General features: G+C 44.2%; 1 protein-coding gene across 1 annotated transcript in view; it reads right to left on the reverse strand.

Moving 5' to 3' along the window:
• LOC121333106 (peroxidasin homolog) overlaps positions 1–16,348 on the reverse strand; it is a 48,392-nt gene extending 32,044 nt beyond the window's left edge. Inside the window, exons 1-2 of the mRNA XM_041399169.1 lie at positions 13,047–16,348; positions 3,704–3,775 (exon numbers count right to left, since the gene is read on the reverse strand). Coding sequence (XP_041255103.1) covers positions 3,704–3,775; positions 13,047–13,210 — 236 coding nt within the window. The 5' untranslated portion in view covers positions 13,211–16,348. The remainder of the gene's footprint in view (positions 1–3,703; positions 3,776–13,046) is intronic.
• Positions 16,349–17,879: the final 1,531 nt, after the last annotated feature.

Below are 17,879 nucleotides of genomic sequence, written 5' to 3' on the forward strand. Positions count from 1 at the left end.
AAGAGCCAGGCAGAGGCACAAGCAATGTGGTCTCCACTGAGCCCCTGTTCTCTAGGGTGCTCTTGCCTCAGGAATACCAAAATACACACTGGGGATGTAAAGAAACTTTGGTCCCTGGCTTGGACATTTCTATGGGCGGTGCTGGAGAGACCCAGGGAGCAGCAACCCTTTGGCTGTGGTCTGAAAATACAGCAGTGAACCAAAGGGATTGACAGGGCAGTGACTCCTGTGGGAAGTTTGATGATGATCCCCACCCAGAAATGACCTAAAGGAGCAAAAACTGGGAAGCAGGGAGAGGCTGTGCCTCACCACGGGCTCCCAGTGTTTCTTCTCTCTCCCACAGCCCAGCACCTGCTCTGAGCTAATGCTGGCTTCAGCCATGCAGCAAGTGATGGCAAACTGCAGCAAAACAGCTGTCCTGGAGCTGGGGGAGCTGTGGATGGCATGCAAGAGGGGTTTTGCTTCATTCTCCCTGCTATTTTTTTTTTTTTTTTTGTGTGTGTGCTAAGGGGAAATATTAAGAGTTTAAAAATACCCAGCACCATCTGCACAGATGGGAACAGGGCAGAGGCAATAGGAGGGGACAAGGAGATCTTACAACTCTCTGAGATGTTCAGCCCAAGAGAACTTCTCCACCTGCACACAGCCCCAGGAAGCTGCCAGTGGTGCAGGATTTAGGATAACTGCTCATTACCTGTGGTGCTGCACCAGGAGTGCTCAGCTGGAAGCAAACAGTGACTGTGCCTCTTCCACAAACAAAACTTCTGTTTTTAATGCTGAAATAGTGCTCTGTGATTTATCAAATCTCCCACACCAGAGGAAAGCAGAGAGGAGCCAGGGGAGGGTCTGAGCTGTTGAACAGCCCCACTGGACATCCACACTGTGATCAGGCTCCTCTCCTGACAGGCTCTCAACCCATTTCCCTGCATCCAACACAGGCTACAAAGGTTTCCTTTTCAGGGTGGTTTATAAACTGTCAAACTTGGACACAGAACAGCCACCCTGCCCTAAAGGAGACAGAGAACAGAAGCTTCACCAGGATCTGTTGCTTTCCTCTGCCATTAGTGGGAAAAGCTCTTTGAAAAACATTTATTTGCTTATGGAAGATTTTTTAAAATTCAATAGCAGAAAGCTGCAAGCTCAGAGCTCTGCATGTGGAACCTGAGCTATTCTATCCTCCAAACCTCTCAATTCAAATTTTCTGTGCAAATTTTCCCAGGAAATCTGTCAGGGATTTTAAAGGATTTATTTTCTTTATCACTTGAAAAGCTATCTAAGTCCTCAGGCAAAATTTACCATCTAAGAAACACCAGCAAATTCTTCAGCTCTTGTCAGTTTTGATGTCGGAATTGGACAAACCAAAGTTCCTAGAGAGAAACTTCCTTCAGGAGTGTGAGGTCCAATGTTCTCTCAGTCAGTTATCAAACTCTTCAGCCGTGGGAGTTAACTACTGCAAGTGTGAGAAAAACTGAGTGCTCCAGTCTGCTGGCCAGACCAGGAAATACAACTGAGTATTGAAAGTATCTATCTAAATGGAAAAGTTTCCTTGGCAAATCAGGTTTTCAGAATCCAAATATAAAAATGCAGTATTTTGTTAGAGCAGTGTTTCACCTGGTCCAGCATTCCAGCTCTGACAATGGCCATGGGACATCAAATCAGGTTGATTTTCAGAATCCAAATACAAAAATGCAGTATTTTGTTAGAGCAGTGTTTCACCTAGTCCAGCATTCCAGCTCTGACAATGGCCATGGGACACTCTTTAGGGAAAGCAGGAGTGTCTGCCCACCATCTGTGTAAACACACTGCTCCTCCTGCCCTGGCATCCCAAATCATGAGCTCAGGGATGCCACGAGTGCCTTCCTGCCTATTCCCTCTAATATCTGTTCATGGACTTGCTGTCCTTGAGATCTCTGCCCAGGAGACAGAAAGGAAAAAGAACTGGAGAATTTTGTGGAGCACAAACAGGTGTTGGAGAGAGACAGCTCCTTCCCCCTCAGCCAGGCTCTCTCTGTATCTACTCTGCACAGAGTGGAGGAGTCAGAAGACAGAAGCAAAAGTCTTGCAGGGGTCAGAGACCTGCCCGGTCCAAGGAGCTGGCAGGGCAGGAATTGGGACCCCTCACAAAGCTCAGCAGGATGGGTGGAGCCTCTGTCCCAGTGAAGCCCTGCCAGCATCCTCGTTTTCCCCAGGGCTCTGCTGGAACTCGCCTGGTGGTCCTGGGAGCTGCTGCCAAACATCTGCCTGCAGCACTCTGAGATGACATCATCTGGAACCCTTTGTTTCCTCACTCAGGAGAGCTCCAGGGGTGGAAGAGCAGGGCTGGAGATCAAGAGGCCTCAGCAGAGCTTTGTGATAAGACAAAACCCTACAGAGATTTGGACTCTATTGTCTCTCTAGATAGTTTTTTTCTCATTTCACACTGTATCTGACCCTATCTCAAATGACAGAAATCTATCCAAATCATCCTTTCTTCTCTATTATTTTTGGCAACTAAGTACCACACAGTGCTGTTTGAGAGACTAACCTGGGCTGTTCTGGATGAACAGCATCAGTGGCAGTAAAGTTTTTGACCAGTCCATTTGATGGCCACGTGTCCAGGGCCGCAGCCAGGGTGCTCTGGAGCATCCTGCACTCATGGCTTGGCCACTCAGCCCCACACACACAGTGGAAGGATCTTTGGCAAACACTGATTTTTCAAAGATAACACTTCAGCAGGTCTCAATAATAAAGTCCTGCTGTAATCCCACTTTTCCTACAGCTACTTAATGCTGACTGAATGCCTTACTGCCAAGGGTTGCCTTCCTTCAGCTCTGCCACCTTCACAGGATCAGAGACTTCAGATCGCTCAAGGCCAGAGGGAAAAAAACAACCAGAATTTCTGTTACCATTTGGGATCATGAATGCATGAACATCTGCCAGGTTCCCAAAGGAGCTGCTTTGCCTCACTGAGGAATTTCAGCTTGGACCTGGAAATCCTATGGCTGTTAGCACCATGTCACAGCTCGAGTAATTAGATCTGAGTCTCATCCAGCACAGAGCTGCGCTGACACAGCTCCTGGTTGTGATTTGGGAGCTGCTGTGCTTGCAGCTCCTTGGCTGTGGGGTGCAGATGCACTCAGATCTGTCTCCAAGCCCTCAGCCCTGCAGCAGCTCCCAGGATTTCCTTTGGGAAGGGTGAGAAGCTGGTTAGTGCAGCAGTGTGTGCAGTGATGTGAGTGGCAGCCTTCCATCCCCATTCCTACCTGGAGCAGGGTAGGTGTAGGCACCTCCTCTAGGGCAAGGCATGGGGAAAGATTGAAGAATGCTCAGTGGAACTCGCACAGAGCAACTGAAGTGGTTCATGAGTTAGAGGAGACCATGGAAAGGAAGATGATTTTAATCCACCCCTCCACTGTCTTGATCCCCGGTAAGAACTTCTTTTATGTGCTACTGTAAAGCCATATCTGCACAAACATCCTCAGTCAGTGCTAGAGCTCATCATATTTTATTTTTAAACAAAGAATTTAATTGTGAAAAATGAAAATTATTAAACACCATATTTTTTGGAAAAAAGAAACATGACACAGGGTGGAACACAGGAAATTTTAAAACTTTGTCTGGATATGCACAACTTGGCTGAAATAAATAAACGCCCAATGCCACCTTTAAGCCATTTTAGGGAACAGTACTAGCAATAAATGGATATCCTCGGAGTGCAACTTACAGTGTGTTGAGGTTCTTCAATCGTCTGAAGGCTCCAGGTCGTATCTCCTTGATGTGGTTGAAGCGTAAATCTCTAAAAGCAGAGGGTATAAACAAGTCATTAGACCAGGGAAGGGAGTGGAGAAGGAGTGGGGACAATGGCTGGGGTCTGCTCTTGTCTGCAAAGTCAGGCAAAAGCTGGGACAAGCCTATAATGATAAAATTCTTTATTCTAATTCCACAGAAAACCAGACACTAAAAGGATTCAAGGGATCATTCCCATGAGCATCAGAAAAGAGTCTGCAGCAAAACACCCCAAGTTCACATCCAATTACTCTTGCATCTCATCCTGATTTGTAGAGGAACACACATCATCACGTGGACCCATAATTTAGCTCCCTACTAAAACTATCTTTGCCCTACAATGGTTAAATCTGCTCAAATAACCTCATACAATAAGAATTTCCCATTTTGCTCTGCAATGCTCCAAGACTTACAACAGCTTATCTCTGCCTGCATTTCAGATCTGTGCCAACTGCAATTAGAATTACTGGAGTCCAGGGGATTCTGGCAAATTTCAAGGGCTGCCCATGGAACTACATCAGCTTGGAACCCAAAACCATGGGGTTTGGATTGCTAATGGGATAATGAAATAAGAGCTAAGTGGTTTAACCTGGTTAACCAAGGATAAACACATCTATAGGGAACGTGCATTGGTTTGGCACCTTGCGTGGCCCAGTGTATTATAACAAATCACAAAAGCTGACAAATGGGGATTGCTGCAAGTTTCTGTCCAAAGCACACACTGAAGTGGATTTTTTTTTCTCCTGCACTACTTGGTCTATCACATTTAGAGAATAAACAGCTATTTTTTCATGTTAAGGTAGCCTTTTAAGGGCATTTTCTTTAAGAGGGAAAAAGCACGAGTTGCCCATTCTGGTGGTAAAGTCCCACTTGGGTGCAGAGTTTAAAACAAAGATTCTATAAATAGCTGCAAATTCACCTTGTTTTGAGACAGGCATCAAGAAGAATTGTGGCATTTATAAAATTCAAATTAGAAAGAGGTGCTGTCATTGCAGGTAACCCCAAACTGACAGTAAGGACCCAAGGGGGCTGAAACAGATTGGAGCAAGTACTCAGTAAATGTAAACGTAAAATGTACTTTACAATGAGTAAAGCTGATTTTATTTTAAGATCATGGAATCATAGAATCACAGATTGGTTTGGGTTGGAAGGGACTTTAAAGTTCATCTCATTCTGTCCCCCCTGCCATGGCAGGGGCACCTTCCACTATCCCAGATTGCTCCAAACCCCATCCAACCTGGCCTTGGACACTTCCAGGGGCAGTCACAGCTTCTCTGGGCACCCTGTGCCAGGACCTCAACACCCTCTGAGTAAAAACCTTCTGCCTAATATCTTATGTATACCTGATTTATTCAGTTTAAAACCATTGCCTCAATATGTAACATTTCTTTAGTTTAACAGTTTGCAAAATGTAATCATTCTATGCTAAAAAAATTAACAATAAATTTTCATACTTTTTAGGCAGAAAATGCAAGTCAGTTATACTTAAATTATACTGAAATATCAAATCTCTGCCTTGTTACCCCATTGTTATCACTGGATGCAATAGCACATGGGCCAGTGGAAGTTGTTTGTTCTGTCGTGTTTTTTTCCTTTAACTTTTCCACTTTGACCAAAGGATTCAAAAGTCTAATACAGAAAGAAATCTTTCACCTCTCTTAGTGGTAAATATTGCATAGAGAAGAATTGGAGGGCAGAAACAAAAACAGCTTCAGAATATTTAAAACCCCCAATATTTCTAATTGCAATTCACCTTCTCTGTTTGTCCACTGCAAGCTGCAGATCCCAAAGGATCACCTCTGACATATTCAGGTGTGTTTGGCTTAACTTGCATTGCTTCAAATGTGCATTTCTTGCCTTTCTTCTCAGAGGGAGTTCTGTATCTTTCTTCCCTGGCAATGAGAATTTGAGGGTATCTTTATGGATTTTTCCAGGCAATGGCTGGCACCATAAAGCCAAACACAATTAAACCCTGGCAGCAGCGACAGCACAGTGTGCTGCCTCTTCTCCACAGCCTCGTTAAAAGGAAACCAGGAAAGACCAGACCAGGAAAAAAGGTGAAGAAATGCAAACTTGATTTATGGCCTGCAATGCACAAACACCAACGCTGCTGCCCCGGGGGGTGTAAAGGGCCCTGTAATTAGTGCAGGCAGCTGGTTGCAGGTAACAGGGAACATGACAAATAACATGACAAATACACGGGAGGAGCACACAGGGGTCAGGGCTGGGGCTGGCCATGCTCAGGGAAGGCAGCAGGGAGCAGGCAGTGAAGTGTAAAATCCAACTTCAGGTCACAGACTGCAGGTAGGGACAAAAAACTCTGAGCGTTTTAATGAATGAAGGCAACTGCAGTCCTTTAAACTACACAGAACTAGAGTTGTTTTTAAACTACACCACCCCCAAGGTGAAGGTAATAAAGCTTAGCTCATTATTTTAATGAAATTTTAATTTTTCTTCTGTTTTCTGTTCCAGGTAAAGCCTTTAGATGATTCTCTGGGCCCCAGCTATCTTTCAGTTCTTTGGAAAGTTCTTTTTGGTTTGCTCTCCATCACAAGGGCAACAGCTTTCCCCACAGACAAAAATGGAACAGAAACACTGCATCCCTTCTCTGAGCACTTCATTTCAAGGAATGATGTGAAATAACTGGAGAGAATCCAAAATAAAGCAATGGGAATGATACGAAGTCTAGAAAACATGACAATGAAAAGAACTGAAATTGCTTATTTAACCATAGATAAAATAACTATGGCAGGAAATTGCTACAAATAGAAAGGGCAAATAGTCACTGAAACTGCAGATTCAGGGTTTTTTTAAAATATCTCAATTAGCAAGGCTCATAAAACACCCAGTGCATTTCAGGTGAGACAGGCATTAGCCACAAATGGTATAGGTAGGTGGATCCTGCCCTGAAGGATGGACCAGACAGCATTAAAAGTTACCAGTGTTGATGTCCCTTCACAGCAAAGAATGTCCCTGGGCATGCAGAGGAACCTACATATTACTCTTTACCATATAAAACCCCCAATACTTTGGCTCATCCTTGGCGTTTTCACTGCAGACCTTGCCTTGGCCTGAAGCATGGCCGGCAGGGAAGGGCTGCGCTGGGAATCCCTGGCTTGCATGTGTTTGATTGAGAACATTCCCCACAGAGTTTGTCTCCTCTCACACAGAAACACGTGCTCCTTTCTATTCCCAGGGCACTCACTCTGGAAATTCACGTTCCTGTTCAGGAACAAAAGTGGTTTTTACAGGAGCTCACCATGGAGCCTCTCCCAGGGCAGCTGCTCCCTGCTGCCCCACGCCACAGCAGCTGGGCTCCCTCCCTCCTGCCCGCTTCTTTCCACCTGGGAATTTGAAAAATGGGGGGGGAATAATCCCTGGTGATTTAGCTCTCCCCCATGATTTCAAGAGTGGCAGTCTGGGATTACAAATGACCTTCCCACAAGGAACAGCTGCTGCTAAAGGATTCTGGATCCTCTTCTGCCCTCACACAGAGTGGAGGCCTGGGACAGCAGCATCACCCACACAGATCCCTCTGGACAACACCAGTTTGACTGGCTCAGCTTAAAATCTCACCAAGCCCTCGTGCTCTGACAGGAAAGTGACCTGGAATATGTGGATAATCCAGGATGTGCTGTAGAAATCAGTCACCTTTTCTGAATTTGGGAATTATTGACACAGACTACAAAGAATGCCAGAATTTGCACATGGATGGGGAAATGGATCTTTACAGAATTACACTGTCTGAGCCTCTCAGCTGCTATCAGAACAATCATCCCTGCAAGCCTTCTGTTAAATAATTATCAGTGATTAGCACATAAAGCAATCAATGGCTGTTACAAGAAACTTCCACTTCTGTTTAATCTATTTAGGCCTTCACAGAGTCATGTATTACTATGTTAACTAAGCAGATAATTAGCTACAAGAGGCATTTTACTGCACTTCTGTGGAAATTACTGTTTGTGTCATTGAAGAATCCTTTGTGCTCCCAACGCTGTGCACAGCAGTGAAGCTGAGAGCTCTGCCCAGAACTGGTTGGAAAGTGGCAGCCACATAATCACTACCAACAATGACACAGAGTAAAGGTGCTTTTACAGAGATAAGATGTTGAAGTTCCTCCCAGTGTTTCCAGAGGAAGGGAGGGCGTGAAAGACATCCTATAAAAATATCCTATAAGACAAGTTTCCACCATACAAGAAGAGCCAGGACATTTATCAGAAAGATGCTCGTTCCTCACATTTATCTGCACAACATCAGTCAGCTCTGCAGGTTCCCCAGTCCTGCCAAACCACTCCAGTCCTGGCAGGAAGGGAAAACTGCCTTGCTGAGATGGAAATGAAGTCTTCCAGACTCACTGTCATCAGCTCCCCAACTCAGGAATGTTGCTGTCCCACACGAGTCCCCAAATGGCTTTAATAAATGACAGCCTTCATCCCAGAACCCCTTACGTGGAAAGCTGAGCCCTGCCAGCCCTGCAAGGCTGATGAGGAGACCATGGGGAGGCTCAGGGCTGGGGATTTTCCAAGTCCTGGCTATTTTGGGCATCAAGACATCAAGATTTGACTGTTCAAAGAGTGAAGAGTAAAGAAAGTATGTTGAGCATGGAGATACAAGGAAATGAAATGATGGGATCATGGTTGAAACAGCGGAGAGCGAGCAGCTGCAGGGAGCCTCACTCTGCAGAACAGGCTGTGGTTCCCTGCTTCACTGCCACATCACTTATTTTAAAGATTCAGGAACACTAGATTTTAATTAAGAAAATTACCACAGGCATTCCTGAACCCAGTTTTTTAAGATTCCAGCTCCCACAAACAGGAGCCAGGTTTTCAAAAGGGCTCCCTCTGCATCAGCTGGGGCAGGAACTTGACCATAATCCAGCAGCCAGTGTACCAAGCTGGTCTGATCTCACTTTTTCTGTCCATGTAAGCTGCTGGGAATGCTGTGCCTGAAAGGCAGTCCCAGGGCAGGAGGGTTCTGCTGGTGCCTCATTCCTGGTGGGAGCATTTCAAATACCACCTGGCATGCCTTTAGCTCTTTCCAGGAAGGGTAGGGACAAGGAATACCTCCAAAACATAGTTTTGGTCCTGAACCAAGTGTATTCAAGTAGGAAGATTATACAAAAAGATGCTGAATTCATCAATGTTAGACAATTTGAGCTATTATTTCTTAGCAGTGGGATGAAGAGTAGGGTCTGATCCTACTACCCAAAGCAGCTGAGTCTATTCTTGGGCATTCATGGCAGCATGACTCTCTTGACCTAATGCATCATTCCTTTGCACCATTTATCCAAGATACATCAAAGGAAGAAAACTTTCCCTCCTCCTGAAGTGTGTTCTGACCCTGATTCAGAGAAAGTAAAATAAACACTTTAATACTGAGTCTCCTGTAGCTTAAGTATCAGTCTTCCACTTTTTTAAGAGCATGATCATTAAAGTTTTTACCCAGAATACACACACATTCTTTCACCAAAAAATACTGACTTCTCCTTGAAGAGAACAGAAAAGAGTCCTGGTGTCCCTACAGGGAGAGGGATGTGGTGAGGGCAACAAAAATACAAATACTCAAGTGGGAACCAGATGCTGAAGTACTGGGGAGTTCAGTGAAAGCAGGATTTTAAACACTTAAGGTAGCTACAATCACAAGACTTAGGATGCTTCCATCAAAAGATGCCAGAATGTTTCTAGAAGGAAAATATATTTGAATTACCTTCCCTCCTCATTTTCCTGCCAATGAAGAGACTTCTAAAAATAGAACATATAGTTCTTGGTCACCTCTAGAAGATTTAATAAGGATTAAATACTACAGTGAAAGAAGTCAGAAAGAGATTCTACCTGGCACATGCAGAATGTGTGGGTGTGCATTTAATGGCTGTATATAAGATAATCACACACAGAGGAAATGAGTAATCCCTTCTTCAACCCAAAACACACGACAGAGACCACAAACAGAGCAGCATTTCCAAGAACTCATTTGCTCAGTAAACCTTTCCCCAACAAATGTATAAAATTCCTTCTCAAAATGTGCTTATTAATAGACTAAGAGAGCTACACCCTGTCCTACTCCAGCCTTCCTCCTGTGGGAGGAAGAGAGGAGCTGAGCAGGCACCAAAAGCAGCACAACGAGGAAGGGAAAGAAAACTTGTCCAGCTGGCCATGCTTACACTGCCCAATTAGCAACCAGGTCTGTGAACAACTGGGTCACCTTCAGTTCAAGCCAGCCATGTGCTCAGATCCCGGATCCTGCCCTGTGCCCTCAGCTATGTTTCTCCAGCAGTACTCATTCATTATGTGCCCTGCATAATGCAGAAAGAAGAATAACCCATGGATAATTGGATTGCAATCCATTAGCTGCCAGCCAGAGGGGAACTTCTTTCCATGGATTTCTTCTACTCATGTCCACACGTTTCAAAGTTTATTGTTTTAAATGTCACACTACAGAACAAATGGCTGCTAAGGTTAAAGACCTATTGAAATTTTCAGAGTGTATGTTCCACAGCTGTTCCCTTCCTTGGGCTGCTGGCTGGAAGAACTGCCTGAATCCCAGCAGTAACCAGCAGATCACATCTGGATAATCATGTTCCAATTGAACAGACACCAGCCAAAATACGTTTGCAGTTCTACACCATGAATTTTTATGGCTTATCTGTACACGTGTAGTCGTTCCTGCCATCCCATTCTCTGCTCGGGATAAAGCGAGCAGCCTCCATTACCAAAGATAAATAGTCTACTGCTAAAACCAGACTTGGGGCCAGATCCTCAGCTGTACCCAGCTGGGATTGGGAAGGGAGGAGGGAAATGGCGACCCAAGAGGAGCCAGTAACAGCTCATCAATCCTGGAGCTGGTTCCATGCCAATCCCAGCATCGCTCAGAGAAGGCGATGGGCGGCTCCGAGTGCCGCCAGCTGGCTGCAGCCCCAGGGGCCATCTGCCAGTGGTGAAGCACAGCCTGTGCCAGCTAGGAGACTTCCCCACTCTTCCAGGATTCTTAGAGAGGGTGGCATGGAGTCACGGAGGTCAGAAAGTCCCAAACTCCCAACTTCAAAGCAAACTCCATCTGGAAGCTGCAGCTGTTCTTCGAGAGAACCGAGCTGGAGCCTGGGATCGGTGTTTGGAGCTGCAGTCACAGACTCAGCCCTGTTCACACCAAAGATTAACTGTGGAAAATATCCCAATCCCACATTTTCTGCTCAGAATAACTCCGTGATCAAGACTATTCTTGCTATAATTCCAACTGCGCAGTCTGACACAAGGGTTCTCCCAGGAGAAACACTAACATACCAAAAAGCTAGAGGAGTCAGGGCTTGGTTAAGAAGCATTCCTTGATCTTCCACAATTCAAAAAAAGTTTAATTACTGAAATGCTATTTATAACAGATACAAATGGGATGCTGGCTGGGAAATGCATTTGCATACATTAGATCTTCAAGATAGCCAGACAGTCAGGATTTTTCCTTGCCACACAAAGGCCCATGATCTGCCAACAGAGAGCACTCACCAGGCTCATCTGTCTTTATGATCAACAATATGTGGTTTGCTTATAATTATGCAGACAGTAGTAAAAGAGGATGAAATGGATAAATCACCTTAAGAAGTACTGGTTCATGAAGAGTCATCGTCCTCTGCAATATTGCAATTTTTATATCTCACACCTATACTACTTTAATGTTTTAAAAGCTAGTTTCCCATTCAAGGTGGCACAGAAAATGAAGTGTGCTGCTGCCAGAGGGAGCACACCATTCCAGAACTGGGAAAGAGTTGGTGACACAGTAAACTTCCCTCCCTCTGCACTTGAAGGATCTCTAGCAGAAACTCACTCAGGCTTCACTATAACAGCAAACGTTGCCTCATTTCAAACAGAGAACAGGAATTGAGTTTCAATGATCTCAGAAATACCTCAGTTCAGCCAATGGAACAAACCTTTCCCTGAATAAAATCTAGGTTTAAACTAGGAGGAACAAGTTACTTTGCTAAAATCAGTGTCAGGGTATTATAAATATTTTAATATTTCAAGATGCAGGGGAATAAGGGGGAGGGAAAGGTTGGTAAGAGTGTGAAGAATCAGATGCTGCAAGTCACTGTAAGGGCGCATAAGCACTGCCCAGTGCGCAAGTACTGAGCAGGGTCACACAGCAAATAATCATTCCAGCACCAGCCCAGGCAGTGAGAAAGCTTTGGCAGCTGTAGCAAGGGTAGATCTCATCCTGTGGGCCACCAATGCAAGAACCTCTGTGGTCTCCACCCACCAAAGCAGACCTGGATGGCAGCAGTCCAATGCCAGCATCCTGCCCACAGCATGTTCCTCTGGCTGCCAGCAGAGAAAGTGCATTAGCAATATCAGTGAGATGTTCATGGGAGAAATGCTGCTATGGATGTGCCAGCTGAGATAAAAGTGAGCTTGTTATAAGCAAAGGGAAAAGCTGCTCAAACTCGTGTTGGAAAGGTTTTGCAACAGGCAGCAATTTAAGGAGGATGAGCATGAAGATTCATTTTGACAAGTCTTTCCAACTACTTACAAGAAAAGGTCATCCAAGACAAGGGATCAGATAAGAGTAGCACGAAGGGAAGGATTTTGTCAAGTGTCACTGCATCTTAAAGCCACCTTTAAATTTAGGATTAGTTTAGAATCACAGGGAAGTGCTCTTCTGCACCTATCAGTAAGAGCTCTTCAGGAGTCTCCAAGAATTCAATGTCCTTTTCCTCCACCTCTCCTGTCTGAATGGATTCAGGCACCAGCTCCCTCACCTTCTTATTTCTCAAGTAGTCTGTGAGTTACCACAGCTGTTACTTTCCAAATAAGCCTCAACTTTGGTTTGAACAGTTCAAGTAGAAAGTGGAAAAACAGTACTTAGAAATTCAGTACTGAAATGGTGTTGTATATATAAGGAAAGTGTTTGTGTCACTGGAGACAAAAGCCTGAGCTGCTCTATTTCCTCTCTCCTCTACACCCATACACAAAGCCTTCTAAAATGCAAACTGTTCCTTTCCATAAAGCTCAGTTTAACATTTCTGACCTTTGATTCCCCAAAACTGTCTTCCAGTGCTTGCTTGGAATTACTCTCATTAAATTTTGCAATTCCCTTGATTGTCCCATCAGCAATTAACTGATGCCAGAAGCAGCAGTTTCTGTTTCATGTTTTAAAAGCACAAAACAGTTCTTGAGGCTGATAATTCTGTGGGGGGGAAAGAGGATATAAAGTATGCCTTTGGCCTTTTTGCCTTTTTTCCCCCTTTTTTCTAAAGACCACGCAGGTAAGAAAGGCAGGAAAATGAAGTGGTTACTCACAGAATGTTTGTCTGGGGCGGGATCTCGGGGATGGTTTCCAACATCAGATGCATGCATCTCACTGTAGTCCTGAAGCACAGGCAGCGGCTGGGGCAGGAGCAGGAGAAACCAGGCAGGAGGAGAAAATACAAAAAGCCTCCAAGAACTGAAGGTTTGATCAGCATGGTGTTTGCTGGAGCGTATTTGCCTCAATTCTGAGCTGCAGGGAGCTGACAAAAAAAGTTTCCCAGCCCTGAGGTCCAGGAGGAGGGGACTCATCAGCATGTGTTTGCAATTAAATTAAGGCAGTTTGACAGTCCAACCGCCCACCCTCTCTGCCATTCTGCACATCACTGGAGATCACACTGTCCCCACCCCTCTCTAATTGTGGCGCTGAAATACAAACTCTTCCTTTGGATCTATTTTCGCCTTGTCGCTTCTTTTAAACAGCAAGTTAACTCCTCACCTTCTCCTCAGGCATTTGTCTGAAAGCACAGTGCACCTCCATGGACAGCAACCAAAAAATGACCTCGTGGTCCAGGGCTGAGCTGGGATGCAAAAGATCCGGGTCCAAGGTTTTTATGTCAATTTTTTTTTTTTTTTTTTTTTTTTTCCCCTAGATCAGTCTGCAAACTAAAGAGAGAGATTTATCTAACAGCCTGTCAAATGCATGGTGCTGTAAGATTTTCAGGATAGAGGCTGTCTCCTATTACATGTAATTACAACATCGAGCAAAAATATGCCTCCAACCATTGAGTAGGCATGGGATGTAACAGATAAAGGATTTTAAAAGGGAGATCACTAACAGAGATAAATAACCTGCAAATAAAGACAAAACCCCACCCTGGAGTCTGTAAAGTTTCTCAGGCAGAGCAAAAGCTGGTTCATTTATACTTTGACCAAGTATAATTTCTTTCAACAAGGACGTCAATTAGAAAAATGTTTTTGAGAAACTCAAGGCAAGTGAGGGGTGAAGGGGGTAAAAAATATTAAATCAGCTGAGTTTGAACTGTAGGGAATGCAATCCTCCATTTGTTTCTCCCCACTGGAAGATAAATTTGAGATGCAAAAGGCAGGATTTGTTTCCAGTTGAATTAATCACCTTCATGAAGAAGATACAGTAAAAACAGCTTATCTTTAGGTTTCAAGCTATCACTACACAATATCCTAAATGTATGGGTTGAGCACAAGGGAGGCATTAACACACATTAGGATTTATGTCGAGGAATTTCTCATACAGCACCATCTCACATAACCTGGCAGGTCAAATGAAAGCTTCCCATCAACCTGCACATCTGCTTTGTACTCTGCACTACAAAATAATTAATGTGGCAAAGAAGACAAGAGTGACACTTAAACCTTCCTGGTTCAGATTCTCAGTCACTTGAGCATTTGGGGAGAGCCTTGGGTTTGGGGTTTCACCTAAAATTTAATGCCATGGAAGGTAAAACATGTATTCGTTTCTACAGCTATAAAAGAGAATTATCCTGCAGGCTTTCTGCAGCCAGCCCTCAGGCAATCGGCTGGCTGTTTGCTCTGCCATCACTTGGAAAGCTCAGCAAGCTCACTGAACTCATGGTTTTGGGCAGAGTGTCCTCTAGTGGCCACCCAACCCAACCCAGGCCAGCCCTGCTCACAAAAACGGGTTGTAAAAAGCCAAATTATCATCTTCAGCCTTCATACAACTGGCAGCTGAAACCTGCTCTGGTGAATAGGACAGATTTAAATCTCGAGGCACTGAGTGCTGTAGAAGCACATCCTCCGTGTGCATCAGGCAACGCATGTTATGTGAAAATGCTCCTGACTGAAGTTCTCTGTCCTTCCAGCCTCACTGCTCCCACATCAGCTCCTTCCAAAGCCCACTGGACTCTGCTAGGGTAGCACAGCTGGTAGGAGCTGTTCTGCAAAGCTGGGAAGAATAAAACGCTCTCTCCAAACCACGTGTCAGTTATTTTGGAGCCATCCTTTCCCCTGGCACACCTGGCCACTTTGCAAATATGAGGCTTTGCTTTCTGCCTCGGTGGTGCATAAACTCTGAGTTCTAAACCAACCCTCTGCAACAACAACAACAATCCCTTTTTATTTGTATTGCAAAGAGGAGAGCTGGGCCAAGGCTCAGTCCCATTTCTGTGGGATGAGTCCTGTGGAATTGCATTTCAAGCCCAGCTGTGCTGTGGGGGAGCAGCTTTGGGATGGACTGAGGGGCATTTACCCACTGCTCTGTAGGAATGGGATCTTGAGCCAAACCAGCAGAGTTAACAGAGCACAGGGAATCGTTTCAGCGCAAGGCAAGTTCTGCAGCCCACACATCTTCGCCGCTTCTCTCCTGCCTTGCTCATCTCCCCTCATGATAAATGGAATGTTGGTGAGGGTTAAGGAACACCAGCAATTCCAGGCCCCTTACTCTCATATTAATTTGTCTTATTTTCCATCAATATGACAAATTCTTTAAAAATGAGTGTGCATCTCTGAGCAAGAACCAAAACTTGTCTCCTGAACACCAGGAATGATGTCAACCTTTGTGTCCCATGCTCCAGCATTTCCAGCCTCTGCTACACAGGGTTTTCATACCTGTAGAAAGCAAGAAAGTTGGGGGGGTTCTCTCAGGTGGTTTTTTTCCCCTTCACCCTTTGGTTTTTTTAACTCTCCTTTCTGTCCCTTTTTCTTCAGCAGAAAGATTTCCCTCAGGGGACCTGCCCCCTCTATACCCCAGGGAACTGTGATGTTCTATGTTTTACAATGAAGTGAACATAAACATCATCTGACAAGTTTAATTTCCTCAATACCATTTGTATGACACATCCACGGCTTTCCAAAGCAGAAAAGGATTTTCTTTCAGCACACACCACGTGAAGGAAAACATTAATGTTGAACTAATCTCCTGTTATAGCTGGGAAAAGGACATTTATCATACACACAGATGACAGGAAGAAACACACAGACAGGCAATTATCCTATGGAATAAAGGTTAACAGATTCATTTAATTAGCAGCAGCTGTATTTGCTATTATGATCAGATTCCTAGCACAGCTGAAACCAAAATATTGTTCTCACTACTGGAGAAATGAAAGCCTTGAACACCCGCTCTTAAAAATCCATGTTGATTAAACACTCAGACAGAGCCCAGGGAACAAGAGGGGAGCTGCAATTCAAAATGGACAGAACAAACTCCTGACATGCTGGTTCAGGCAACTCCTTGAAGTACAGAAATGGATGAAATCACCTTTTAGTATCTGTTATTTACAGGTCAAACAGCCAGGGAACTAAGCCCACTCTTTAACCACTCTGACACATTAAATCTACATCAGTGCTGTGTGTGCTGATCCCAAAATTATCCTGCACAGCTGCATTACCTCAAGGTTTGGAACTCTACATCTGGACAGGTTTGAGAGAACACATTCTGAGGAGTTCACCTAAAACTATGCACCTGCACCATACTGTTAAGCATTTTTTCTGCTGTTTTTGTCTTGACCTCCAATTATGAAAATAAGCACTCACCTACAAAGTGTTCTAATCACAACAAAGCCATGTTAAGAAGGCTAAAAAGCCTTTACTAAATGTATTGATAAACACTTATTAACGAAGTTGAAATTGCATAACACTTCTGCATGCCTCAGGCCAACTGAACTCTAGTTTCTATACAGATTTTTCAGCTTACACACTCGTGACTAGAGCAGCTTGACGTTCAGCTCTCTTTGCAAATTTGCTGCAGGACTGAAACCTAAAAGGAGTCACATGCAAAAAAAAGTGACAACTGCTAAGAACACAGAAGGAAACAAAGCAGGTACAATTCCTGGACAGCTCACAGATCCAAACCCAGCTCTGCCTCCATCCCTCTGCTAGAAATGCCTACAAAACTACAGTGCAAGTGCTTGTGCACAGGGAAAATGTATTTACAACTCCCCTTTATTTACAGGCTATAAGCAATACTATTTCACAGTTATATTGTACATAGAATTTCTACTATCTGTTTAGATCTGTGGGGGTTTTTTGGACAAGAGGACAATTTGACAACCTAGAACATAACATTTTCCTGTATATATATATATATATTTATTTATTTATTCAACCTCATCCAGGAAAAAATAGCAGTATTTATGCATCTTATAGAAAGCTACAAAAATCTAGCAAATGTAATAAAAAAGGCAAATCTGGTGAAAAATCTGATAAAATACCTTTTACAGCTGGGGCTGGGACGGGGATAATAACCAAACAAGGGATAAATTAAAGATAATCCTCCCTCAACTGGTCAGCTTTAACAGAATCTCTGCAAGGCTCACTAACAGGAACCTGAAGTTTAATGTCATTTTTAAAGGGATTTCTTTAAAAGTGCTGTGATTAAACTGAAGGATGACCTGGTAGCCAAAAAGCAGGAGGTATCCTGGAGTATGGAGTGGTGTGGAAATTGTGCCACAATCCAGAAAGGCACATACCTGACATGACACCCATTAAACAGACTTTTCCAACAAATAACAGGCCACAGCATGTAGGGAAGCACTGAGAATAATTACACAGATTCTATTAACCCTCTATTTATCACCACATTCAGGACTTGCATTTGTAGAAAGAAATTCATGGGAGTTGCCAGAAGCCAGTGATGGGGACATGCACCTTTACAGGAAACATCAGCTCAGTGGCCATAGAATTGCCCCACTGCAAATAAAGAAATCAAAATCCAAGGCAGCAAGACAACTTGGGGTACCATTGAGACCAGACGTGGAGACAGGAAACCAGAGGCAAAACCCATCCTATGACTGTTACATGCCAGCAGCCACATGATACAGGATTATCAGACAATATTCCCAAAGAGACACAAAAGTCCTGTTAAGCAAGGAAAAGTTCTCCACTTCAGGC

The sequence above is a fragment of the Onychostruthus taczanowskii genome, unplaced genomic scaffold (assembly GCF_017590055.1).
Source record: "Onychostruthus taczanowskii isolate IOZ18803 unplaced genomic scaffold, ASM1759005v1 scaffold157, whole genome shotgun sequence".
Classification (NCBI taxonomy): domain Eukaryota; kingdom Metazoa; phylum Chordata; class Aves; order Passeriformes; family Passeridae; genus Onychostruthus; species Onychostruthus taczanowskii.